This window comes from Lissotriton vulgaris, chromosome 4_1, assembly GCF_964263255.1.
Source record: "Lissotriton vulgaris chromosome 4_1, aLisVul1.2, whole genome shotgun sequence".
Lineage (NCBI taxonomy): Eukaryota > Metazoa > Chordata > Amphibia > Caudata > Salamandridae > Lissotriton > Lissotriton vulgaris.
Window position 1 is genome coordinate 2,000,581,553 of NC_141691.1, and position 26,719 is coordinate 2,000,608,271.

Consider the following 26,719-nt stretch of genomic DNA (forward strand, 5'->3'; position numbering starts at 1 on the left):
GCAAAGACCCCTTTTCCGCATTCTTCTCATTTGTACCGCCCATGCAGCAAACTGTATTGTGTCTTTCCCTAGAAGGTGCTATGTCAAAATGGGTTGCACTAGTTGAACATTTCTCCCATTTTGAAATGCATCCATCGATGTGTTTAGTTCAAGGGTTGGCCCTTTATGATATCTTTCCTTTCTGTTTAAGGTACCTTAATTCTGTAAACAAAGAAGGAAAATCTGTAATGTTCCAAGCTGCAGAACTTTCTGCATTACGCTCAATGGTGGACTGTGCCCCACAGTTCTTTTTGTAAATGCTTAACAACGCAAGTGTTTGCACACCTTAACGCTATATTTCCTTTTAAGTTCCCTTAAGACAGGCATCTCTCAGTTGTTGATTTCAGGGGCAAGCTGCCCTAATTAAGCCTGAGATATATATATATATATACATATATATATATATATATATACACACACACACACACACACACACACACACACACACACACACACACACACACACACACACACACACACACACACACACACACACACACACACACACACACACACACACACACACACACACACACACACACACACACACACACACACACACACACACACACACACACACACACACACACACACACACACACACACACACACACACACACACACACACACACACACACACACACACACACACACACACACACACACACACACACACACACACACACACACACACACACACACACACACACACACACACACACACACACTGTAGCTACATCACTGTGACTTTCAGATGGAGGTGGACTGCAGTTCTTTTCTCATGAGTGGAAACACTCATGAGAAAAGAACTGCAGTTCACCTCCAACTGAAAGTCACAGTGATGTAGCTACAGTACATCACTGTACAGTAATATATATATCTATATATACACACACACACATACATACATACATAGCTTGCTTCCTCTGATGCAAAAAGGAGCAACAGATACTTGCGTGTTCGCAAGGCCCCATGACCATGAAGGACTTAAGATCCACATTTCCAAGGACTTCTCTAGGGAGGCGAATGAGAAGAGACAACCTTCCTGTCTCCTAGGCCCCAGCTCTTTGAACCGGCTGGCATGTGGGTCATGAAAGATGGCAAACCCAGAGACTTCCATTAACACCAGAGGAATGGAGATCTTTCTTGGACACAACTTAGGTTCCCTCCACCCCACTCATTCAAGACCTGGTCATGCTGCCACCAGGGACTGAGAACTCGCAGCTCTGCAGAGTTGGACACAAGGACAGGTCGCACCAATTACAGAGCGGCAAGGTGAAAGTGAGCAAGACTGTGGCGGAGCTGATGCAGGACAGGGGCGTATGGCAGATATACCCAGAGAATGATGTTGCATCATTCTTTCCTTGCATCTCCATAAACTACAGAGGAGTATGGCCTGTCTGTTCACCGTGTAATGTTCACGATTGTTTGCTTTTGTTATGGTGTGCACTGTAACTTGGTCCCATCCAAGTGGGTGCGGTTGCCTGGAACCAGAGCTGTGATTAGCTAGGGCGAGCGAGTAGGTCTTCACTCCTCTCCTCCGACTACACAGGTACAGGCCGAGGCGCCCTCACACTTATCACACCACCATCACGCCCACCCATGTTGGGTCAGTTTCGCATGCAACCTATCATTGGATCACTCTCCCATGCACTCCAGGATCCTTCCAGTGGCACTATATGCTACTCCACTGTGCCAACCCAGTCTATGCACCCATCCGCTCCTGCAGGATCTGCAAATTGTGCGCTCTAGCCATGTTGTAGACATTCCTATTCCCCTCTCTGCTCCTTCGCCAGTTGTCGAGATCCGGGAGAGCGTACTACCCCACCCAGTGCTGCAGGGACCGCATGGACAACTCCTTTTCCCTTATCACACCTCCCACCCAGTCTGCCATAATTCCCACCATAGGTATGATTCTCAGGACCCAAACTTGTTACCTAGTTTACCAGATTAAAGCTCGGACTCGGAGGACCTGCAGATTAAAGTTCTTGTGTGTCGGGGTGTGGGCACGGAGGCAAACAAGATGGCCGCCTCTGCTTGAAGCTCCACCGGTCGGGCCTTCAAAACATCTATTTTACGTAATGTAAGGCTATCCTGCTAACAGTGGACACCTCCTAACTGCCTCTGCCTACCGATGTGCGGCCTGGGCGGCTCGGCGCTGGGCCGGCGTGGGCGGACTCGGCGCTGACGGCGGGGACGGCCTTTCCCCTGCGAGGACAGCCTTTCCCCTGCGAAGACTCTCAGCCCGTCGGAGCGGTGAGTGCGGCCTCGGTGTGGGTTCGGCGCCGCTTGGATCTCCTTCCCCGCAGAGCTTTTGGGCTCTCCCCCCCGCTCCTCCCGCTGCGGTCCGTGACTCGATACCGGCCCTTGTGGGGCCCGCACTGGTCTTTTTAAGGCCTGGTGTGTGCTCCCGTGCCGGGGCCTCGATTTTGGGCTGCAGCGCGAGGCGTGCCGGGCTAGCGCAGAGGTCCCCAGCGGGGGTGGTGGCGCCTGGCCCTGCCGGGCGTGCGATCTCCCCTCAACCCCCCAGATCCTCTCCCGTGACTCGCTGCCGGCCCGGCGGGGAGTGCTGCCTGTTTGTGGCGCCTCGTGTGGGCGACTGCTTGTGGATGCTTCTGCCGCTTTGGGAAGTGGCGATTCTGGAAGCTTTCGCCCACCCTGGTAGGCTGTGACCTCCGTCATCGGACAGCGGTCCCAGGAGCTCTGCCTATCGGGACTTGTTGATCCCCGTCAACCTCGCTACACTCTGGGGATTGAGATTGGGCATAACTGCCCTGCTTTTGATTATTGGAACACCTGGAGGGTTCTGCGGAGGCCTCACTGCGCCATCATCCAGCGCCTTCCCCCGCTCTGGACCGGGGCCCTGCTGGCGGGCCGGTTGTTTCACGGGGGCAGTTCCTTCCAGGCCCAGACCGGTCGGTTTTCAGCGGGAACCAACAATACACCAGTCTGGGTCGTATCCTGTAGCCTTGCACTTTGCCGGGTCCGGCCCCCATCACGGAGTCTGCCGCACTCTGCCCCCGGGCCCCCTCTTGAGTGCGCCTTTGTCCACCCTACAACGTATTGTCCTCCCCTCTGAGCGAAATGGGAAAGAAAGATCCCAGCCAACGCAAGCTGACCTTTGACAAGCCTCCCGGCCCCGTCTCGGAAGCCCCCCCCCCCCCCCGGACATCTAGCGGGGCCGCAGCCTTGGAAGACAGAGAGAGCCCTACCTCTCTTTCAACCGCCATGCTGAATGAAATGAGGGCCGGTTTTAAAATCGCTGGATGGCTGCTATGATGACCTCGACAAGAAACTGGCGGAGATGGGGGTCTAAGGTGCAGGCGCATGATCGGAGGCTGGATGTGGTGGAGGCAAGAGTATTAGATGTCGAAGATGTTGAAGATGGCGCGACGGCCACACTCAAGCAGCTGGATAGAGTGGAGAAGATCCTCAAGGATGTGGCCATCAAGAATGAGGACTTGGAGGCCCGTAGCTGGCGGAACAACATTCACATCATTGGAGTTGCGGAATCGACAGCCACTGGGTGTATGGACGTTTTTGTGGAGAACTTGGTCACCGAACTGTTCGGCAGGGAAACATTTTTCTCAAGACTTTGTGGTTGAGCGGGCTCACAGGTCGTTGGGGACTCGCCCCCGGCCTGGTCTTCCTCCACGTCCGATCATTGCCAGGCTCATGAACTTTCGCGACAGGGATAATGCTCTCCGTTCGGCCAGGGACATGAGTGACGTCCAGTGGCAGAGGAGCAAACTAGCCTTTTTCCCGGACTTTACCATCATGGTCCAAGAGGCAAGGTGTAAATTCAATGGGGTAAAAGCTACCATTAAAAACCTCGGCCTAAAATACGGCATGCTTTATCCTGCAAGATTGAGGGTCGAGGTGAATGGCAGGACTCGCATCTTCGATACCCCCTCAGAGGCGCAAATCTTTTGCCAGGACTATAGGAAAAACAACTCAGGGACTACTGCCGACCTAGAGCGACCGCCCCTTCTCAGGAGGGATCGCAGGCCAGCGTTCATCTTTTTTTCTGAGCCTGCAACTGGTTAACTGATTATTACATTTCTCACGGTGTCTTGCTGCACTTTAAGCTTTTTTTTTAATTTCCTACTTGCTTGATAACATGTTATTGATAAGTGCCTGATCGGCGTGGCGCCGCCATGCCCCATGGTGAATACCAACAAGGTTCGGATTGGTATGTTATTTTTGTGCAGTGTTTGCTCTTCTTCTAGTATTTTGGCAATGTAGGCACTGCACTCATGTTTGATTCGGGGAACTGGGGATGGCCTCTTGGGGATTTGAGGGAGGTTGGGTGGTGGGTTGTTTGTTCACTTTCGTTGTTCCCAATAGAATCACCGCTTGGTTTAGTTCTTTGTGGCATTGGACTTATGTGCATCACGACTTAATTTTGTTCCGACCGCTTCATATGCCCAATGGTTAACTCCATGGCTGCTAAGGCTTTTCCCCCCCTGTGCTGACTTATTGACTTTCCCATTATTCATGACGAGCTGGGCACGTCATCAGTGTACGAGGAGGCTACACCATGACGAGCCCAGCTCGTCATGAGTGTGGAAGGGGTTAAGATAGGTCACGCTCACCTTGATGTCTTGGAAAGTTAGGGGTCTTAACAACAAGAAAAAGCGACAGGTCCTAAACTACATTGCTCGACACAATATTGATATTGTGTATATGCAGGAGACACACCTCTCTGACTCAGATTCCTCATACGTTGCCAAGAGCTGGGGCGGACACAGGTATTTCTCTAATTATAGCTGATATTCGAGAGGGGTTGCTATATTGATCAACAGACGCGTTCCCTTTGCATGGCACAAAACTTGGACAGACGCTGAAGGTCGTATTTTAGTGGTTACGGGTGCCCTGATGGGACATAAGATCTCGTTTGTTGGGGTTTACGGTCTGAATACAGATTCTCCTGCTTTCTTCCATGACCTACAGGTGCACCTCCTCACGCTGGATCCAGGATTGATGATTCTGGCGAACGGTTTTAATTTACTGCTCAATCCAGCCAGGGACAGTACTTCCACCTCCCCTGCTCTCAAGCCCCGCTCCCGTCAAGCCCTTCGCAATATTTGCCTTAATTTCTCCCTGGTAGACGTTGAGAAAAAACTACATCCACAACTCCCTGATTTCACACACTATTCGGGGTTTCACAACATTTGGACCAGAATAGATTATTGGTTAGTCTCCCTGAGGGTGGCGGGTTGGCTTAGAGGACTCCTTACTCTCCCTCGCACTCTATCAGACCATTCACCGGTTGTACTTACACTCCATGTTCCCAGGCCTGGGGGTACGAAAGGCAGTGGCGTTTTCCGGGCAGGCCCTTTTAGATCCGGTTTTTGCTGAGGAGATCAGACAATCCATAGAGGACTATTTTGAAATCAACACAGGCTCGGTGGACACCTGGGCGGTCCTGTGGGAGGAATTCAAGGCATACATCAGAGAAGTCTGCATCGCCAAACATGCGGGAGTGCTTCGAGACTTGCGTGTCGCATTGAATCGGATTGAAACTGATCTGTCTGCCCTAGACAGTGAACTTTTGGGGAATGCATCAGAGACGGGCAAAGCTAGTCGTCTCGCACTGATGCTTTGGCCAAAAGAGAGGTTGCTCTCCTGTGGGGTAGTAAGAAATCCCCATCCTTGGAGGCTTGGCTTAGGAGTCTTGCATTTTGTAATACTAACTGCGAAGAATACTACATTCTGATCCCGTGTTCTTCCCGACCTTTGGACATTTGGGGCCCTTATAGGGCATACATAGCTAGGGTTCGTGCTGATCAACACTCGCAAAGTACCAATGGTATTGACCCTACTGGGATTGGCTAGATCTTTATCTCCAGGTGCACATGTCTGAAGTATTATTTCCTTTTCCCCTTTTGTCTTTCCTTTTTTTTTCCTGAGCATATGCCTATGATGTTGCCATGTTATATGACAGGTCTTTGTTCCTGTGAGTTTCACCAAATTGTAGTATTTTACATCAATGCTGTAGTAACAAGCAGGACCTTTGTTATTGGTACATCTGCGATCCATAACACCCCTGCAGCAACACGTTAATGGTTATAAATGAGCCGTCGTATTTGCTTTTTTATGTCGCCAATGATGCACCTTGAAATTCAATGATTTTATTAGTCCTGTATGCAAAATTAGGAAAATAAAGATTTAAAACATTTTTTTTTTAAAGTTCTTGTGTGTCTGGTTCTGCATCTTTACATATGTTGTCAGTTTTGCTTGTTCTCATATCCGATTAGCCTCTCTCACACACATCCTCGGCTCCGCACGGTTCCTGTCCTCCTCTTCTCCCTCCCCTTTTTTGGACGCCACTTCCCATCAACGGGCGGGACATTGGTACGGTTCCATAACATATCTCCTCCCCCCATAGCGTATACTTCTCTATGGGGGGCCCCCCTTCTACCTCCTCTCATCTTTTTTCCCTCCTTTTTATTTATTTTATTTTAAAGTTTTATAGAGCGCGAACTTGACCCGTGAGGGTATCAGAGCGCTTTACAGGTTCAAGATTAATACAGAAAGATTGGTGACAAAATGATAGCAATAAATCGGGGGGTATACAGAAACAGGGGTCATATGGGAGGCAGGGAGTCGAAGGGGAGTGTGCAAGGAGGGAGGGGGTGAAAAGGTATATAGGAACATTTTCCAGAGTAAATGGTAATACATTGACAAAGTGATCTTTACAGAGTCACGGATCATACAATAGCACAGGGCATCATACAATAGAACAGGGTATCACAAAGGAAATCAGTCTCTCGGTGCTTGTGGAGCAGGTTAGCCAAGGAATTTGGCCATGAGGATGGATTTGGCCTCTTTTTTAAAGCGTGCCAAGGAGTGGATACTTCTAATGTCAGGCAGGAAGGCGTTCCATATTCTTAGAGCAGACCCGGTGAAAGAGCGATTGTAGGTATTTTTTTTCTTTAAACGTGCAGGCCGGAGTAGGAAGGTATTTGCCGATCGAGAGTTTCTGCTTCCTCCGGATATTGCGAGCTTCTGTGCAAGATACGTAGGGGAGTTGGTGTGTAGGGCCTTGTGCGTGATGCATGCCAACTTGAGGTGAATCCTAGCCTCGAGAGGGAGCCAGTTCAACGCTTTCAGGTGGGGGGGTGATGTGATCAAATTTTCTGAGCCCGTAAGAAGTCTGGCAGCTGCATTGAGGCAGGCTTTTAAAGGTGCTAGAGTGATCTTGGGTAAACCAGAGAGGGTGGAGCAGCCATATTCCAACCGAGAAATGACTAGAGATTGGACTGCTAGTTTTAGGTCGGGAGTAGCTAGAAATGGTTTCAGCTTCCATAGGTAACTCAGGTGGAATCTGGCAGATTTGGCCATTGAGTTGATGTGGTTTCGCATGTTTAGGTTGTAGTCCAAGGTGATTCCCCGTGATTTGGCAGAGTCCACTATGGTCGGGGAACAGTTTAGGGCTGTGATAGCTGTGATCCAAGTCTGTATCTCAGAGTTGCTCTTGGGCGGGGAGATAAGAAGGAACTCAGTTTTGTTAGCATTGAGTTTGAGTTGGTTTGAGGCTAGCCAACGGACGGTGATCTTCAGAGCCTCATTCATGGTGAGGATCTCCGCAAGAGATGAGATTTTTATGTAGATCTGAGTATTATCAGCGTACATATGGAAGGAGATATTAGCATTGCAGAGGATTTCAGCAAGGGGTTCTAGATAGAGATTAAACAGGGTGGGGGACAACGTTGATCCTGGAGGGGCTCCCACCGTGACCATGGAGGTGGAGGAAAGTTCACCGTTGATTAGGAATCTCCAAGATCTGTTTTGGAGGTACGGACTAAACCAGTCTAGTACTGTGCCGTCTAAACCCATCCTAAGTTTGAGGCGTTCGAGAAGCATCTCGTGGTTGACAGTATCGAAGGCCGAGGATAGATCCAGAAGGATTAGGAGACCAGTTTTGTCTTGGTCCAGGGCTTGAAGAGCATCATCGACAATGTGGAGCATGGTGGTTTCAGTGCTATGTCCAGGTCGGAAGCTAGATTGGCAGTCAACGAGTAGATGGAAGTTGCTGATGTGGCGACTTAGCTGTATGTGAACACACTTTTCCAACACTTTTGCCAAGAGGGGAATGTTGGAGATTGGTCTAAAGTTGTTTGGGGAGGTTGGGTCCAGTGATGGCTTTTTCAGAATAGGGAGAATTTGTCCTGCTTTCAGTGAGATTGGTATTGATCCCTGCCGGAGAGAGGCGTTGATTATCGCGGTCCAGCAAGGAATAATGGATTTGGTAATCGTCGCAAGACAGTTCGAGGGGAGCGGGTCGTTGAAATGTTGTTCGGGTTTAAGGAGGAGAGGATCTTTGCGACGGAGTCTTCATCATAGGGTAAGAATTCAGACCAGTGCGCTAGATTCTTGGGTGAGGTCGGTGTCAGTAGCAGTGATGGGGGAGGCGGATGATCACTGTTTGGTGGGGGGAGTGAGGCAGCTTTGAGTTCGGTTTCTAAGGTGATGATTTTGTTTACGAAGAACGAGGAGAAATCTTCGGAGGAGATGAGAGACTTGGGGTTTTCTTTTGCTATTTTGGATAGTTTGTTCGACTGGAGTTTGATCATCACAAAGAGTTTGCGAGGCCTGTTCTGAGCATTTCCTAGTTCCGCTCTGAAAAACTTTTTTGGAATTGAGGATGTTTTTGTTGTAAGCATTTCTGGCCTGGCGAAGAAGTTTCAGGTGATCTGCCGATGGGTGCTGTCTCCAGATTCTTTCGGCTTGATGGAGGGATCTTCTCTCATTGTTGAGGGAGCCAGGGAACCATGGGTTTCTGTCTTTGATTTGAGTCCTTTTTAGTTTAAGGGGGGCGAGGTCATCCAAAATGTTCGACATCGAAACAGTGTAGTGATCATTGAGGTCACTGGCCGAGGTGATGTGGGGAGGGGGTGGGAGGTCGGATTTGCAACGTGACAAGTTCAATTAGGTCTAGGTTTTTGGTGTCTGACCCAGCGTTTTGGGAGCACTGGTTGAGGAGCCCATGTTTTGAGGGTGCAGGGTAGAAGAAAGGCGATGGCATGGTGGTCTGACCAGTCGCAGGGGTCGGTGGATATGATCTTGACAGTTTTCTCATTAGAGATGATCCAGTCGAGAGTAGCCCCTTTCGAGTGGGTAGGGAGTAGGCAAGCTTGGGTAAGGGCTAGGTCAGCCATGAGGTCTTTAATGGCGTGGACATGTGGATCTTTATGGTCGTTCCAGTGTAGGCTGCAGAGCCCTGTCTTCTTCACCTTATGCCATCAAACAATATATTCCAAAAAACAAGTCAGAGCAATGTGTTTCACGAAGCGGCATCAGGTATCTTATTTAACTCTCAATGTATCAGTCTATGTTTCCAAACAGAAAGGAGGGCATGTTTATGCGTTTCAACAACCACCATCAGGTATCTTAGTTGTCTCCCCAAAGCATCCTCTTAGTCTCGCCAATGTCGAGAATATATTGTTTGATGACATAAGGTGAAGAAGACAGGGCTCTGCAGCCTACAGTGATACCCATATACTGAATTGGTCCATACTTTTTGGACTCCTCAATTAAGCCAGCAGCATATGCCCAAGGACTGAAAATAAAAGATATACGGAGCACTACAAGCTTTATTTCTGTTAAGTGGACTGCGTCTTCTTTCTCTTGGAGTGCTTCATTTCTCCTGACAAGTCTTTTAGGATTGAATTAATCCTTATGAACGTGGGAATAAGCGCCACTTCATCTCCTGCGAGGGGTCATCCATGATCCCTGGTTGTCCCATCAGTCTTGTCCTGATGAAGACTCGCATGGTCAAGCTCAAATGACCGACAGGCCGTAAAGACGAGTTGAAACGTCGACACTTCTAGTAAAAACCTGGACTAACTTGTTCCTTTATATTAATGTGCAAACACAGAATTGACATTAATGTGTCATGAACATTCATGAAAAAGCTTGACTCAATTGGTTTTGCTTTGGCCAGGTTGATCAGCAGGGTTAATTGATTCCATACTGTGATGTACAAATGGTTTTTAAATATTTCATGTCACAAATATTCTCTTTGAATTCCTTTCTTTCTTATCCTCCGACACTTTTTCACAACTCTTTTTCTATCTGCAAGCTCTAACAGGGGCAACCACTGTTATTAACATAAAAAGTTCTAAAAAATGATTAATTTGTTAACCTGGAGACATTAAAGATTGCTCCTGTTTTGGATACTGTATTTGCTGTTGCTTTTCTCAAATGATTCTCTTGAGATTTTTGCGTAATGACATACATTTAATGAATAGAGCTGATCCCCTGTGACAAGCTCCTGAATCTGTTGAATCAAAAAAAGGTTACTGATTTATTCAAGTACTGAATGTCATCTCTTGGAATGTGAATGGCTTTAGGCTCTATATCAAATGCAAAAAGGTGCTTATGTACCTTAACTCTTAACATGTTTATAATAGTGTTACTCCATGAAACCCACCTAATGAGCGCTGAGGCCGAGATGCTCCGGATTGACGGGTTGGGCAAGGTGATACATAGCTGCTGCCGCCTACCGTGGGATGACAGGCTGCAAACGCCTCAGAAGTGTTGGGGGGCAGGGCTATACCCATAAGCAAGACAATCAGCATACAGTACTCAATATGTGGATCGACCCAAAGGGTTCATACGCCTTTGTAAAACTAAGTGTTGGTGACAGAGTGCTTTATATAGGTGCAATTTATGTGCCGACGGGGCCAAAACGCTTGTTCCTTAACCACGTGCTGACTGAGATCGATGCCACCAATCTGCTCTTAGGGGTAACTGGAACCTGGTATGGGGTGCGATCTCGGATGGCACTGGTCCGGTCGATGCATTTAACAACGCGGATCTGGCCCTTCTGTGCAACCTTCTAGTGGAACATGAAGTTTCTTGGGACCTCCTGCAGACAAAGAATATACCTACATTTCACTGATGCACATCTCCCAATCAGGGCTGGATTTTTTCCTCGTTGCCCAGACCCCCATTTTAAGCGATGCAGCCGTAATTGAGGGTATGCTATCAGACTACTCACTCATCCATTTGTCGACAGACTTGGGCCTTGCAACATCGATTTGCAAGCTTTGGCGCCTAAATCTCTCCCACTTTAAATAGCTCACAGGCAAGGAACAGCTTAAATCCCATGTCGGCACCTACATCGAGCATAACTAAGGGTAGTGACTGCGGCTCAAACCCTTCGGGCAGCGACTAAGGTCACCAGTAGAGGCCAGCTGATGAGAGAGCTGAGTGGCACGGCAGCGAACGCTTGAGGGAGACATAGCTGGCCTCACACATCTCTATAGAGCCCATCCCTCAGCTACCACTAGATGCAGCCTTGAGAAAGCATGCATGGATCGCTGTACCTTCTTTACCTCCAAAGTAGAATACGCGTTACAAAGACTGAAGTACCTTCACTACGAGCATGGAGAGAAGGCGGGCCGGCTGCTGGCGGGCAGCTGCAGCAGAGAGAAGCGGGGAGGGCCATCCTTGCCAATAAAACAAACTCCATAATCAGCCGCCCGCAGGAAATCGCAAATGCATTCACAACCTACCACTGAGACCTCTACCCTAACATAGTTACAGATGTGAAATGGATAGCTACCATCTTCGAGACAAACTACTTACCTGGCCTTACCAAGAAGGGTAGGGAGTTACTTCAGGGAGAGATCACTAAGGAGGAGATAGCACAAGTCATCTCTAACCTCTTGAATCATAAATCCCCTGGGGAAGAAGGCTTCATGGAGGCTGAATTGGTGGATTTCCTCTATGATGCATAGGAAGATGGCCGGACGGGTTCCTTTGGCCTCCACTCCAACAGGGCCCCCCTATCTCGGTCATTCCCAAGCCCTGGATGGCCGCCCCTCCTTTGTGGCAGCTACAAGCGCATCTCCCTCCTTAATGGAGACATCAAGATCCTGCCTGGAATTCTGGTGGTGTCTCAAACAGGTTATTCTCTACTAGGTCCATCATACCAAAGTAGGGTTCATTCCGAGCCGATTGACATGCAATCACCTTCGCATGTTGGCTCCTGCCGTGTGGCTGGCCAAGGATCTACCGGAGGTGGTGCTGGCTCTATCACTGAATGCCAAGAAGGCCTTCAACAGAATAGAACGGGATTACCTATTTGCCACGCTCCACAAATTTGGTAAGGGCGTGGACTTTGTCTCCAAGGTCCGGTGGTTTAAGATTCCCCCCAATGGCACAGGTCAACTGTAGGGGTTTTCGCTTACACCCTTTCCTGGTCCACGGGGGTGGGGGGCACACGGCAGGGGTGCCTGTTGTCACCTTTACTCTTCTTACTTGCTATGGATCCCTTGGCTGTCGCAATACGCCAGTCGGAGCAGATAGTGGGAATCCACATTCCAGGTGGCCCATCAGCGCTATACTTATATGCAGATGATATTCTACTCTCACTCTCGGCACTCTCCTCTTCCATTCTGGCACTGCTGGAGACTATCACGACCTTTGCACCCATATTTGGATACCAGGTTAACTGAGGGAAGAGCGAAGCTCTGCCGACTTAGAGAGGGACTACCTGAGCCGCCAGAGACGACTATACATTTCAATGGAAGCCCTCTCATCATAAGTATTTGGTTATCTATGTCAATCGGGGACGTGCTTGCATTGTGATGGCCAATTTGGAACCACTCACGGGACAGATGAGTTTTAATTTTGAGAAGTGGACACAGCTAAACCTTTTTGCTGTGGGTGAGATTCCAAGGGGTGAAGATGTTAACCCTCCCAAGATTTACCTACGTGCTGGGCATGCTACCTCTGTTGCCGCGTCTCAAGCTTCTGAGACAGGTGTATTAAGTGCTTTATATGGGGGAAGATGAGGCCCCGTTTGGCCATTGGTAAAATCGGTGCCCACAGATCCTGCAGAGGCCTTGGTCTCCTCTCTGCTGAGCACTACTGCATGGCTTGCATATGGTGCAACTGACTTATAGGCAACCTGATCACCCCCCTCTGTAGGTCGCGATAGAGAACTGTATCAGGAGGAGCTCAGCAGATCTGAGCTCCATTTATATGCCAGAGGCCCTAACTTCAGGGCCGACATAACCCTTTGATCCAGGAAATTTCCAGAACATGAACGCAGGCCGATAGGCTCTTTTTGGTGGACACAAACATCCATGACAAGGCGCCCATATGAAGCAATGCCAGTATCTGCATGGGGGAGGAAATGCTGAACTGGGGCCTCTGGCACAAGGTGGCAATTCTTACCCAGTCATCTCATCTCTTGGGGGACACTAAAATCTTTTGAGATGCTCCGGGAAGTATTCAACCTGCCCCCTAACCACCAGTGGGAATGCACGCGCCTACGCCACTGCCTCACAGGTAGACTGGGCACTCAACATTGGAACCCACCCCATCCCCCCCGGTGCTTACTTATCTCACCACCTGGGGACAGCTCAAAAGCGTTATGTCAAGACTGTATAATCTTCTGATCCGCTATCTGTACGCCCAGCTACAGGCAGTACAACTACTAGCGAAATGGCAGTCAGCTTCCAGTAGAATATGAGGTGCATGACTGGACAGAGACCCTAGAGAACCTTAGCTGAAGTATGTGGGAGACCCGGATAAAATGTTGCCCTTTTAAAATCTTGCAGGAGTGGCACTGGACCGGACAAAGCTCAAGTCAGCGAGATGCTACCCCACTCCTCTTGCTGGTGGTGTGGACATTGACACTGATATTGTTCACATACTACACGGTTGCCCCGACATCCATGCCCTCTGGGACGTAGTGGGTTCCACGCTGCTTCACGACATGATGTCCCACCATGAACGCAGATTGTTCAACACCGCACTGACGGATGTGAAACTCTGCTTTCTCCGCCACTGGTACTCCATACAGGCACCTACGCACAACCAAGGGCTCATTGAAATGTAGAAAACAGACTCTTCCAAGAAAATCATTTACAATCTGCAAGAGAAGGCAGACACATTTCTTCTCATATGGTCTCTCCTATATGACGGGTGGTCAATGACATCTGCTTGGCACGGTGGTAGCTTTACTGGTTTACCGTATCACTCCCCCACCTTCAGTCATGTAGTCATGAACGCTAGCTCTGCGGACTCCTCAGTTTTGTACAGTTCTGTCAATAGGGTACCTAATCTCAGAGTGTATCATCTTGTTGGGTATTACCCCACCTCCTCCAGTGGATCCTCCTTTTTCTCCCTCTCGCCCTCCCCACCCATTGTTGGAAACACATTCCCCCTCATTTTACACTCCTTGTAGTTCTCATTTTATGCAACAATATCCAAGCATTTGTCTGCCATAATCGGTTTGTATAACTGTGACTATCCCATGAGTCTGATTAATTATCCCTGTTTGTGGATATCTGTAATAATATATTTTGCTATTCATTGGCTTTGTTCCATTCTTCTGAATCTAAATAAAGATTTGCAACAACAACAACAACAAAAAAGAACCATTATTGGAGGCTACGAGGAACTGGAGACCTTACTGTGTTCTGCTCCACATTCAACAGTTTTCATGGATAATTAAATGCTAATGTCCTTTCCAGATACCACTTGTCACAAGAAATGTTCCTTCCTTCTTTCGTTTCAGATCTACCCTTCTAAGTAAAAGAGTTGTTTTGCTCCTCAGATATAGGGAGGGAGTGATAAACTTATCGAAGGTGGCGGATTTCTGAATGGCCTCTATGACTTTGTCAGCTAAGAAAGGAGCTGCAACCTTCACGAAGGACACTGAGGAAACCTGATCTGGAATGATGCTCTAATCCAAACTTTGGAGGCAACATGAATACATGAGAGTCCCATGGAATGAAAGAGGTCAATAGAACAAACAGACTCTAGGCCTAACAAATCAGGAGCATCCGTGACGGTGATAAGGCCAAAAGCTACCATGGTCCTCCATATTCCATAAGCTATCATTGCAGGGTTTATAAGGAGGGGCATCAGAAACCACTTTAGGTACTCAGTTTTTTCTGTCTGTATTAGAGAGCATTTTTGTCTACACTGCTGGACAAAATAAAGAAGATTATGCCGATTTGCTCTTCTGTTTTTTTCTTACAGCTCAGTTATCATGGAATACAGTGATATTTGATCTTTAGTGTAAGGAACAGTATGAGGAACATCCGCTTATGAAGTGATGGCACGATAACTTACCTTTAATCATTACATAAAAGTCAAACTCCTTTGCGCCACAGTTCTTATAACCCACCAACTCCACCTGGAAATGTGCTGTTTAGGCTGGATAGACTGTTGTCCTGCTAGGGTAGTCACCTCAAAAGGCTTGTTTGTGCTTAGACGTAATCATAAACAAAGGGGTTTGTAAAAGACAAAAAAAGGTTTTCTAATGAGTAGATGGAGAACAGTGTGCCTTCGAGTAACACCCTCCTCCTGCAAGGATATAAGCACTAAAACTCCTTACAAGTTACAAACTAGATAATTATAAAGTTGAATTCTCTTTAATGAAGGAAGAGAATGATAGTGTCATGCATAAAAACATGAAAAGACTCTTTCTCCAGTCTGACTTTTTAGGGAAAAGTTTACGACTAAAACATCTGTTACACTCAGAGAATTTAGTAATTACTAGTTTGCTTTAGTGAGAGTTTTCAAGATACTGTCCACTGGTCTAGACTTTCAGCCCCAAGAGGTGCTGCGAATAAAATGATTGGTAACTGCCAATAAGCAAAAGAGCCTTCCTGATCACTTCTCAATTCAGAGCAGACACCAAAGGAATAGGCAACGGAATATTGTTTTACACATATGAATGAGCAACCTTCACTCCGCTTTCTTGTGCCCCCTGCTCCAGACCTCCGGTACCCAGAGTTTTGTCCGCCTGGATCAGATGGTATACAATCGTAAATCGCCACAAAAGACACTCTTTATGGCTTCATTCACTATCTGTAGTATCACACTCGCAAACTAATGGGGGGATTTTGTTGCCGGTCACTGCATTCACATAGAAACTTACTGCTTAAGCAAAACTACAGCAGGTGTTACACAGAACAAAGAAACTGGTTACCTTGCATTGTGTTGTTGGTCACCCAATTTAAGGCGCTCATTCAGACAGGCGATCACTCCCAGTATCACAGTCTGCACACACAGCTTGCTGGGCTTCTCCTGGGAGTCAGGACCACCAGTGTTCTGTAGGAGCTTCTGAAAGCTGATGACTCTGAAAGGCCAGCGATGGACCAGATCATGAAGGACGAGTGTCTTTTTATCGACAAAGGCAGCTTTGAATAAAACTGGGTACAATTCTTTTGGAATAAAATCCAACGCCTTGCGAATGGATGAATGGTCAGACACAGCCTTCTGAGCACAGAGGAACACCAAAGAGCACATGATGTCAAAACAGCAGGACAGGCCGGACTCTGCTCATCTGTGACAGAAGACAGAAGATGAAGGGGTTAATTTATGTGCAAAGGTATATGCTATATAAAGTCTACACATTCAAAACTCTCTACTATATCAATCTTTTAAACACAGTTCGTTAGGGATGGAAAACCTTGCCTAACTAACCGTTGTGTTTACCATTGCACAAGGAATAAGAATGTGCATACCAAGGTGAATATGTTTATGGCAACTATATTGTCAGTGGAAATAAAATAAAACAAAGAAGTGGTGTCAGGTATACAAAACGAAGGCAGCGTATAGTCAGTAAATTTCTAATTGTTTGACTGCATCACACTTTTCTGAAGATGTTTGGATGTTGCACCCTGTGTGCAACGAGAACACAGATACGTGTCTGTCCAGTGTGCCACCCTACATTAGAATGTTCCCTGTAACTTGGTGGATATTTTACGTTTTTACCTGAATAGCCAAACGAGTGTATGAAACATATAATCCCATTAAAGCATACGTCTATTCTTGCTCTAGTAAATACATTTTAATTTTAGTATAACTTAGTTCTAAAAGTACTGCGACCTTTGCTCTACACGACTGCCATCTTGATAAAATACTTTCCTCATCCTCAAGGTCATCCGCCTAGATTGAATCGACATGCCACTGATCAAGCCTTGGCGGTGAGGCTCCTACAATTCTTCCACTTCTGGGACCCAGGTATGGACTTGCAGGATACTTTCTGCGATTACCGCAACACTATTCAGACCCATCGCTCAAGCTTACCTTTTAGTGTTTCTGTTAATGTTATGTCATGCGTATTTGTAATGTGCAATATCACCCACAACAGTATCCTGGTGCTGAGCAGGTGTGTGTGCCTAGCCCTGCCTAACGTAGGTTGAATCAATTAAAAAGCCAAGTCTTCAGCTTCTTGTAAAATTCAAGAATATAGGAGTGGGTCTGATGTGGAGTGGGAAGCTGTTCTATGCTTTAGGAGTGATGTAAGAGAATGCCTGTCCTCCTGATCTCGTCCTGTGTATGAGTTTGAGTACGAGTCCTGCAGAGAGGTGGTGTTTGGGCGGTTAATGCAAGGAGATGCAAATGTTCAGGTAGGAGGACCAACATTTTATAGTGTCTTGCATGTGTGTGTGAGACGTCTGATATTAGAGTGTTTGTGTATCGGGTGGGAGAGTAGCTCCTGAAGGTGAAGTATGATATAAGCTCTCGGTGGGAAATTAAGGGAGACTCTGGCGGCTGAGTTCTGGATAGTTTGTAGTCTTTTAGTGAGTTGCTCTGTGATTCTGGCGTACACAGTGGTCCCATTGTCAAACTTGCAGATGACTAGGGTGTGAGTGACAGTTTTTGCTTGGGAGCCATTTGAAGATGCACCGACAGCGCTGACTTGTGCAGTTATGTCCAGTTTTTAGTTTTTGATTATTCTAATGTTCTTTGCATTGGTGCTGGGTATGGATGTGGGTCTGAGTTCAGACAGCCACCAGCTGGAGTCCCATGGTTAGGTGTTCTGTCAAAAGGTCTCTACTTCCGTTTTGTAAGAGTTGAGATTTTCATCCAGTTAGCTAATTTGGTCATGTAGATGGTGAACTGGTTTCTTGTGTTGGGGGTCTTATCTGAGCAGAGTATGAGTCATAAGCTTAGGAGAGGATGTTGACATGTTCATGGATAACACTGGTCAGAGGTATCATGTATACTTTGAACAGGGTGGAGTGGAACCTTAAGGCACACAGCAGATGAGTTAGCTGGCTTGTGAGAAGTAAGGTGCCAGGATGACAGCTTGTGTTCTATCCATTAAGGAGCAGTTCCAAGGGAGAGTGGGTCCTTAGATGCCAATATGTTGCAGGCGCCTCATGATGATGGGGTGTGGGACCGTGTCAAATGTTGTAGTGAGAATGAGGGTTGCATTGGCTCCTCTTTAAGGATCAAGAAGATGGATGCCGTGTCTTTTCATTGGTTAGGTCTGAATACAGACTGCGTGTGGACGAGAGGCTGCTGTTTGTTGAGGTATTCAATGAGGTATAAATAGATCTATTTCTCTCAATGGGCGTCAGTTAATTTGTTTCTTTAAGACCTTTGTAGGGTATGGTAGGAAGGAGATGGGACTGAGGTTGGAGAGCGTAGCTGGGACAGCAGATGGTTTCTTAGGCAAGGGCATGATGGGGACATGTTTCCAGGTGTCCAGGAATGTGGTTAAGTCGATGAAGGTGTTGAGTTGCGACAGTGACAGGTGTAGTTCAGGGTCAGAATTGCAGTATACGGAGGTGATTTTGTTACAGAAAATGTTCGAGAGACTGCTGCAAAAGTCTTGTGAGAAGGTGATCTTGCTGGAGGCGGCAGGAGGAATGGTGAATACTTTGATGATGGCAAAGATTTTTCTTCTGCTGTTAGTGCCAGCGTCAAGCGATCTGCAAGAGCTCTGTACTTTGTGTTCCGTATCTGCTGCTGGAAGTGGCTTAGGGCTGATTTGAAGAGGTCTTTATCTGGGTGTCTTGACTTGCTTTCTACTTGTTGCAGTAGTGTCTCGTCAGCCTGAGTTCCTCGGTGTACCAACTGGCCCGAGGTCAGCCTCTTGCAGTTAGTTTGCGCTTTAGGGTAGCCAATTCAGGATAATGCAGTGGTAACAAAGTTACATTAAAGGAAGAGCCTTTATCAATGGTTAAAAAAATGTCTCAGTCGCAGTCAGGAACCATCTATATTGCCAGATCACGGAGAAATCAAGCATCTAACTGCTGGCTTGAAGCTGGGTGAAGTGAGGGTGCAGAGAATTGCCTCATGAAGATCCTTACGTCTATGAAGGATAAAACAGGTGCTAGGAGCCTCACCGACGAAGGTCAGTAATCGGAGCTCAAATTAGATCAAGAATCTACGCTTATGGTTGCGGCACGTTCAGTCAGTACACAAGGAGTGTCTTCTTTAAGAAACGGAAACACTAAAATTTATCTCCGATCTGCACAAAAAGAGAATTGACTGGATCTCCCATCATCCATCTGCGCAGGAAGTGACATCACTGGTTTAACGCGGATGACATCTTGCACTCCTTCTCCCTCCCAAGACCTACTTAATAGCAGTTACAGTCCCTCCCCGCACCCAACTATGCACACCTATCATTATAGAGAGAAGTCTCAACAGAGAGGCCAGTCCCTCGACAAACACTAGTACGCAAACCTGTCATCTGAATGGAAGGTCTGAAAGGAGAGGCCAGTCCCTCTCCACACCCTACTAAACACAGCCTTCATTACAAAGACAGTTCTCAGCAGAGGTCAGTCCCACCACACACCTTATTATGCACTCCAGTCACCTCAGAGAAAGGTCTGAAAGGAGAGGCCAGTCCCTCTCCACACCCTACTAAATACACATATTACAGAAAGTGAGTTCAGCAGAAAACCACTTCCTCCACACACCCTACTATGCACACCTATCAAACAGAGAGGTGTCTCAGCAGAGAGGTTAGACCCTCCACACACCCGTCACCTGAGAGACAGGTCTGAAAGGAGAGCCCAGTCCCTCCCTACTATGCACACCTATCACTACAGAGAGAGGTCTCAGCAGAGAGGTCAGTCCCTCTACACAGCCTACTATGCTCACCTATCATGTGAGAGAGACCCAGCCACACCCTACTATGCACATCTATCATTACAAAGAGAGGTCTCAATAGAGAAGCCAGTCCCTCCACAGAACCTTCTACACACAGCCATCATCTGAGAAAAAGGTCTAAAACGAGAGGGTAGGGGGCGTGGCCAAGACAGCGAGGTGAGCGGTCGCACTCTCCGCGAGCTCCCATGAACCTGAACCCATAGACAGTGATTTCACGCAGATCTCCCCCGATCTGCTGGAGAACTGCAGCGGGAACGGTGGAGCGACCACCGGTCCGTCACGGAGCCCAGAACAATCGCGGAGATCGCAACGGCAGAGCTCTGAAGGGCAAACGAGAGCCGGAGCAGAGGAGGGGGCGAGAGCCGAGGCCCGTTGGTGGAGGGGGAGGCATTATGACCCGGCCCAGTTCAGAATCTGGTGACGCAGACTGTGGGAGCGAGGCCTTGGCGGAGTCACCGGCAGAGCCCCGAGACAGAGGGACACCCGGAGACAGCCGGCGGCAGTGCCGGAGCAAGTAAACCGGCGTAGTGTCCTTAAGCAAGGCAAGGGACGCGGCCTACGGACGGGGCGGCTCGAGCCCCTGCTAAAGACCGGGCGGCGGCAGGCCTTGCTGCCGGCAGAGTAAAGGAGAGAAGCCGGCAGCGGTGGGGGGAGCAGCGGAGGGCAGGACCCCTGGGGGGACACTGCAATACCGCCGGAGGAAGGAATGGGCCCCAGATGGGCCTCGCCTGGGGAGCACGGCCTTTTCAGAGAGCGGCCGGGAGGACAGCCGGCCTTTGCACCAGAGGATTGAGGTGAACGCAGAGCCCCTACAAATCCAGCCGGACCCCTGGTGGTGGAGGTGGGGCGCCGAAGGCGGAAGGGCCATAGGCCAGAGTCGGCCACTGGGGGACGCAGCTTAAGGGAACAGAGGGGAGTGGCCGGCCTCCGGCCCTCCCCCCCCACCCCCCGCCCCCCCTGTGAGCCACGTGGCGGACGCCGGACCGCGGGGCCTAGCCGGAGCCTGGGGGACCCTGGGACTGGCTGGGAGCCCAGACCATATCAGAGGGGGAGCTCGCCAGGAACCGAGATTGGAGTGCGGAAGAACAGTGGTGTTGTCTGGGGTAGCCCCAAACCCTGGAGGACGGACACGGCGACCCGAGGTGACCGCTTTGGGGAGTGTCGGGCACGCCGAGACGACACCAGCAGACTGCAGACTTAAGAGGCTGGTAACAACGGGGGCCTGTGGATGGGTGCCCACGACGGAGGGCGCAATAGCGGCCTGCTGATGCAGCCTGAGGCCTAAGGGAGTGCCGGTTGGACATTGCTAGGAGGACGCAGCCAGGAAGTAGATGAGAAGCTGAGGCCTGGATCGGGCCTGCACGGTTTCAAAACCGCGGAGACGACCAAAGGAAGATCGCAGCCGGGCCGGTGAGACACTGGGCGTCAGGAGCGGGACCTGCCCGACAGTAGCAGATACCCGGTGAGCCCGGTCCCCGGCAGGACAGCGACAGCAGTCAGGGTTAAGAGGGAGGTGGCACCCAGCTGGGTCGAGCCCCACAGTGACCGATCTGAGGCTGGTAATGGCCACCAAACCATGACCGAGTGCGGGGAGTGACCTGGAAGAGCTGTGGTGGAGGAGGACAGACCGCTACGCCCGTCGAGGGAGGTAGGCCGAGCGTCGGCAACAGGAGAGGCGGACTTCCCCCAGTTAGCTGTGGTCCCTGAACTTTGCTGAATATTGAAACAGGCCGGAAGCCCGAAAGGGCTCTAGCTAAGAAGTGCCCGCTTATGTGATGGCCGGCAACAGAGGGAACAGGAAGGGGGAGTGGACATTGCCGGAAATGCTGAACAGGGGACCAGCGAAACAAGACAAAGGGCAGCACTCGCCGGGCCCCTCGAGAAACTCGTTGGAGGGGAGGGAACCACCGGTCACCAGGTCCTTCCTGGAATCTCTCTTCAGTTCCCTACGGGATGATTTCCAGACGCTGAAGCAGGAGGTGGCCGGAGAGGTTCGAGAGGTACGGAGAGAGGTCGATAGCCATGGTGAAAGAGTGGCTATCATGGAAGGAGCCGGACATACGAGGGATGAAGAGATCGGGCAGCTGCAGCAGGAGGTGCTGCGTTTGAGAGATCAACAGCTGGACCTCCAGGCGCACAATGAGGACCTCGAAAACCGGTCCCGCCGGAACAACATCCCGGTCCAGGGAGTGCCTCCTAAAGAAGAAGTAAGGACACTGCTGGGTACCTGCAAAGCATGTTCAGGGAGATACTAGGTGAGCCAGAGGACTTCCCTATCAGAATCGACAGGGCGCATAGAGTGGGCCTGGCACGTCGGACTTCGGCGCCACCACCTGATATCCTAGCCTTCCTGCCGGACTTCACGCTTAAGGAGCGGATCCTCCGTGAAGCAAGGAAGCAGCAGTCGGTGCGCTTCCGAGGGCACCCGGTTGCTCTCTTCCAGGACCTGTCGGCAATCACGCCCCAGAAACGGAGAGCATTTAAAATAGCGACGGACTTTTTGAGAGACCATGGGACACAATATTCCTGGGGCCATCCTTTCCGTCTCATCTTCCGGTGGAACGGCACCCTACACCAGCTTCGCTCCCTCCAGGACACATGCGGGGTACTGGGAATCACTGCGACGGACGAAGAAGCGCCCACACCACGTCGAAGGCGCACCACCAGAGACGGCTGGCAGAGAATCTCTGAACGCCGGTCCTCTGCATCTTCCGCTCGACCGGATTCGCCTACTATCCGAGCGGGAATGGACAACGCAGTGAGGGAGGCGGCCAGGGACACGGCATAGGGTGACGTCGCGCTGACAGCCTAAGATGACTCCGGGGGGGAGATCGACACAGCCTTCTTCACAGTGCAGGTTTGGGGGTTCTGGGGGGTGGGGGTGGCGGGCGGGAGTGTAGTTGCTGGATGTCCACTTCTGTAACTTACCACAGACTTGTCCTCTGAGGACTGGACTGGGACTATGAGGTTCTGGAACTCGTTGAGGGTACGGGGAGTGGAGGGTTGTTGGGGTTGTTCTGAGTTTTGGTCAGGGAGGGGGAGGGCCGGGGGAGTTCTGGTTGGGGATAGGGGAACCGGGAGGGTGGGTCATCCAGTGCACGAAACAGGTCTCAACCTGCGCATTTATTTCCACCATCCCACATGTCACCCACAACCCTTAGGATTGTAACTCAATGTCAGGGGCCTAAATAACCTGATCAAGAGACGGGCGGTGTTGTCCCTATTAGAGAGCACCCAGGCGGATATTTGTCTCCTTCAAGAAACCCACTTACTGCCCCGCGACTGCCATAGGCTGCGCTCCCATAAATTCCCGACACAATTTTTTTCTTCCAGCAACACTAAGACTGTGGGGGTGGCGAGTCTGGTGGCCCGGCATTTCAGGGGGGGGAAGTCCTCCACAAACATGCAGAACACAAAAGGCAGGCTGCTGGCTTATAGGTTTAGGATTGGGGGTGTGGCCTTCACGATTGGGTCCCTGTATAGCCCTAATGAACAGCAGGAACGCTTCTTACGGTCGGCGCTGGTGGACATCATGGCCACGCAGGACAGGCATGTTGTCACTGGAGGCGACTTCAATATGGTCTTTGACTCGTCCCTAGACAGGTCCGCACAACGTTTTCCGCAAGCCGGGGAGTTCTCGGCCGGGTGTAAGGCACAGATGGCAGAGGTGGACCTCCATGATCTCTGGTGGTGCGCGCACCCCAATGACAGGGGGTATTCATGTTATTCCCACGCACATAAAACGTACGCGAGACGGGACAATCTCTTGGTCACGACCCCGGTACGCGCTCTGGCCTCAATGACGGAGATGGGAGTGGTCTCCCTGTCGGACCATGCCCCGGTGTCCACCACACTATGTCTACCGCCGGTGTCCTGCCCTCCCAGGGTCTGGCGCCTCAGAGATACCTTATTGCACAGGAAAGCGGTGGTAAAACATATCACGGATACGATTAAGGACTATTTGTTCCACAATGATAACTCTGACACCTCCCTGGCGACACAATGGGCGGCCCTGAAGGCTGTGCTTAGGGGGGAGTTTCTGTCCATCTCTTCGGCTGAAAACAAGGAACGCCAGAGTAAGAGGGATGAACTCACCAAACGGGTCCGCAAGCTTGAACACATAAACCGTCGGACAGGGGCTCCTCGAATCTGGAGGCAGCTCACGGGAGCGAGGAAACTCCTGACGGCCCTGGATATGGACCACGCGGAGTACGCTGCGCCTGCGCCATACCTACTACACTGGGGGGGACCGCTGTGGCCGACTGTTGGGGAACCGGCTCAGGGTGACGCACCAACGACAGATGGTGAAGGGGGTCTCCGACCCCACGGGGACGATGGTTACGGAGGATGCCCATATTGCTGAAACCTCTCGCAAGTTTTATGCAGATCTTTATGCTGGGGATCCCCCGGATGAACATGCGACGGCGGCGTACTAGGCCTCGGTCACCCTCCCTTCTTTGGCCCCCTTGCAGCCAGAATACCTGGACAGAGATATTCGGGTCGAGGAGGTGATTTCCACCAGTGCCAAACTTAAGCACGGTAAAGCTCCGGGACCGGACGGATACACGTCTCTCTTCTATAAAACGTTTTGCACGTCGTTGGCTCCGCTCCTCACCCGCCTATTTAACTCGTTCGCTGACCCCGGTGCCATGCGGCCTGAACTTTTACGGGCCTCTCTTACGGTCATTCCCAAGCCAGGGAAGGACCAGACGCAATGCTGCTCGTACAGGCCGATATCTCTCTTGAATGTAGATCTTAAGCTGTATACCGGGATTCTCGCGGCCCGATTGGCCCCCCATCTACCGGGCCTTATAGAACCAGATCAGGCAGGATTCGTTCCCGGGCGGCAGACGGTGGATAACACTAAGAGGATCGTTCACCTCATAGAGAAGGCCTCCCGAATCCAGGGAGAGAGAAGGATGTTGGCGGTGGATGCCGAAAAGGCGTTCGACCGTGTACACTGGCCCTATCCAGAACAGGTCCTGCTGAAAGTGGGTATAGGAGAGAAATTCCGACCCATGATTTTTAATTGCTATAGGTTCCCGACGGCGGTAGTACGAGTGAATGGATACAACTCACGGAGTTTTGACATCGAAAGGGGCACAAGGCAGGGGTGCCCGCTTTCGCCCCTGCTCTTCGCCCTTTATATGGAGCCCTTTGCCCAGCGGATACGTATTAACCCGGCGGAAATGGGGGTGAGGTTTGGGGGCTTCACTCACACCATAAGCCTCTATGCAGACAACGTAATACTGTCGCTGGATAGCCCCCGGACTTCCCTTCCGGTGTGCATTGTGGAGCTAGACTCCTTTGCCGCTGTTGCGGGCTTCAACATGAATATGGGAAAATCGGTGGCTTTGGACGTGTCCCTTGCACCAGCCACTAGATCTTACCTACAAGGCCTGTTCCTAATGCTCTGGTCGTCGGATCTGGTGCCTTATTTGGGGATCCAGTTGGCTCCCACCCTGCCGGCTATGGTGGCAGCTAACTACACCACCTTAAGCAAAAAGATCCGGGAGGAACTCGGACGGTGGACTCGCAGCACCCTTTCTTGGTTGGGCAGAATAGCTGCAGTTAAAATGACGGTCTTACCCCAGATTTTGTACCTATTCAGGGCCTTGCCGCTCCAGCCGCCCGCGGGGTGGATCCAACAAACGCAGGCAGATCTTGCGCGTTTTATTTGGCAGGGCAGGAAACCCAGAATGAAGAAGACACTCTCCATGCTGGCCCCAGAGGCTGGGGGACTAGAGATACCGGATCTCCGCAAGTACTTTCAAGCAGCACAGCTGCGTTATCTGGTGGAGTGGAGTAGGTGGGAATCGAACAAGCACTGGCTCTTCCAGGACCAGGCGGTGGCGGGCCGGCCCCTGCAGGAGGTGCCATTTCTGCGCCGAGCTTATCGCCCCACAAATTTATATGCTTCTTTTGTCACCAGGGTGCCCCTAAGGGTTTGGGATGCCACCAACATCGTTCACAATCTTACCACATTCCCCGCACCACTCACGCCGCTGGTCGACAATCCGGACTGTACTCCGGGGATGGAGAGAGGGGCCTTTGCCCACTGGCGAGCGGCCGGGTGTCAGGCACAGTGCCATGTGTACTACCCGGAGGGTGTCATTCCCTTCCCACGCTTTCGACAGGAGTAATCATTCCCAGAGACCGAAAGGCTCCGCTACATGCAGGTTAGCCACTGGGCGTTGCACCCACAGGTGCGGCTGACAGGCGACTGCTCCCTTATGAGAGATGGCTCTTATCTCGCACGTTGGATGCAAAACTGATTACCGACCTTTATAAGCTACTGCAACCGCCTTCTTCACACTTCTACAATCCCGGGAGGGAGCGTTGGGAGAGGGAATTAGGCAGGACACTGAGCCATAAGGAATGGGAGCAGAGATCATACAGGGCAAGGCATTCGGCATACCATATGGGACTCACCGAAACACTGACAAACGTTTTAACCTACTGGCATTATACCCCAGAACGTGTACATGAAATGGACCATAATAAGGATAGCACTTGTTGGAGGGGATGCGGGCAGGTGGGAACATTGACACATATTCTATGGGACTGTCCGCTCCTAGAATCTTACTGGAAAGCAGTGATAGATGACATTGACTCTCATTTCGACACCGAACTTCCACGCTTCCCAGCATACGTATTATTAGGGCTCCAGAATGGGCTGAGATATCCCCCTAGATCTCGCAGAGGCAGACAGATAGCCATTGCATTAGGCTCAGCGGTACAGAACATTCTTCTACACTGGCGCACCGCCACGCTTCCCTCTATCACCGGC

The 26,719-nt window shown here is 50.2% G+C and overlaps 1 protein-coding gene across 2 annotated transcripts in view; it reads right to left on the minus strand.

Annotated features, from left to right (window-relative positions):
- The window catches only part of LRRC14 (leucine rich repeat containing 14), a 134,041-nt gene that overhangs the window by 45,903 nt on the left and 61,419 nt on the right, over positions 1-26,719 (minus strand). For both annotated transcript variants that reach the window (XM_086966333.1, XM_086966334.1), the window contains exon 2: positions 16,004-16,360. In XM_086966333.1, coding sequence (XP_086822459.1) covers positions 16,004-16,323 — 320 coding nt within the window. In that variant the 5' untranslated portion in view covers positions 16,324-16,360. The remainder of the gene's footprint in view (positions 1-16,003; positions 16,361-26,719) is intronic.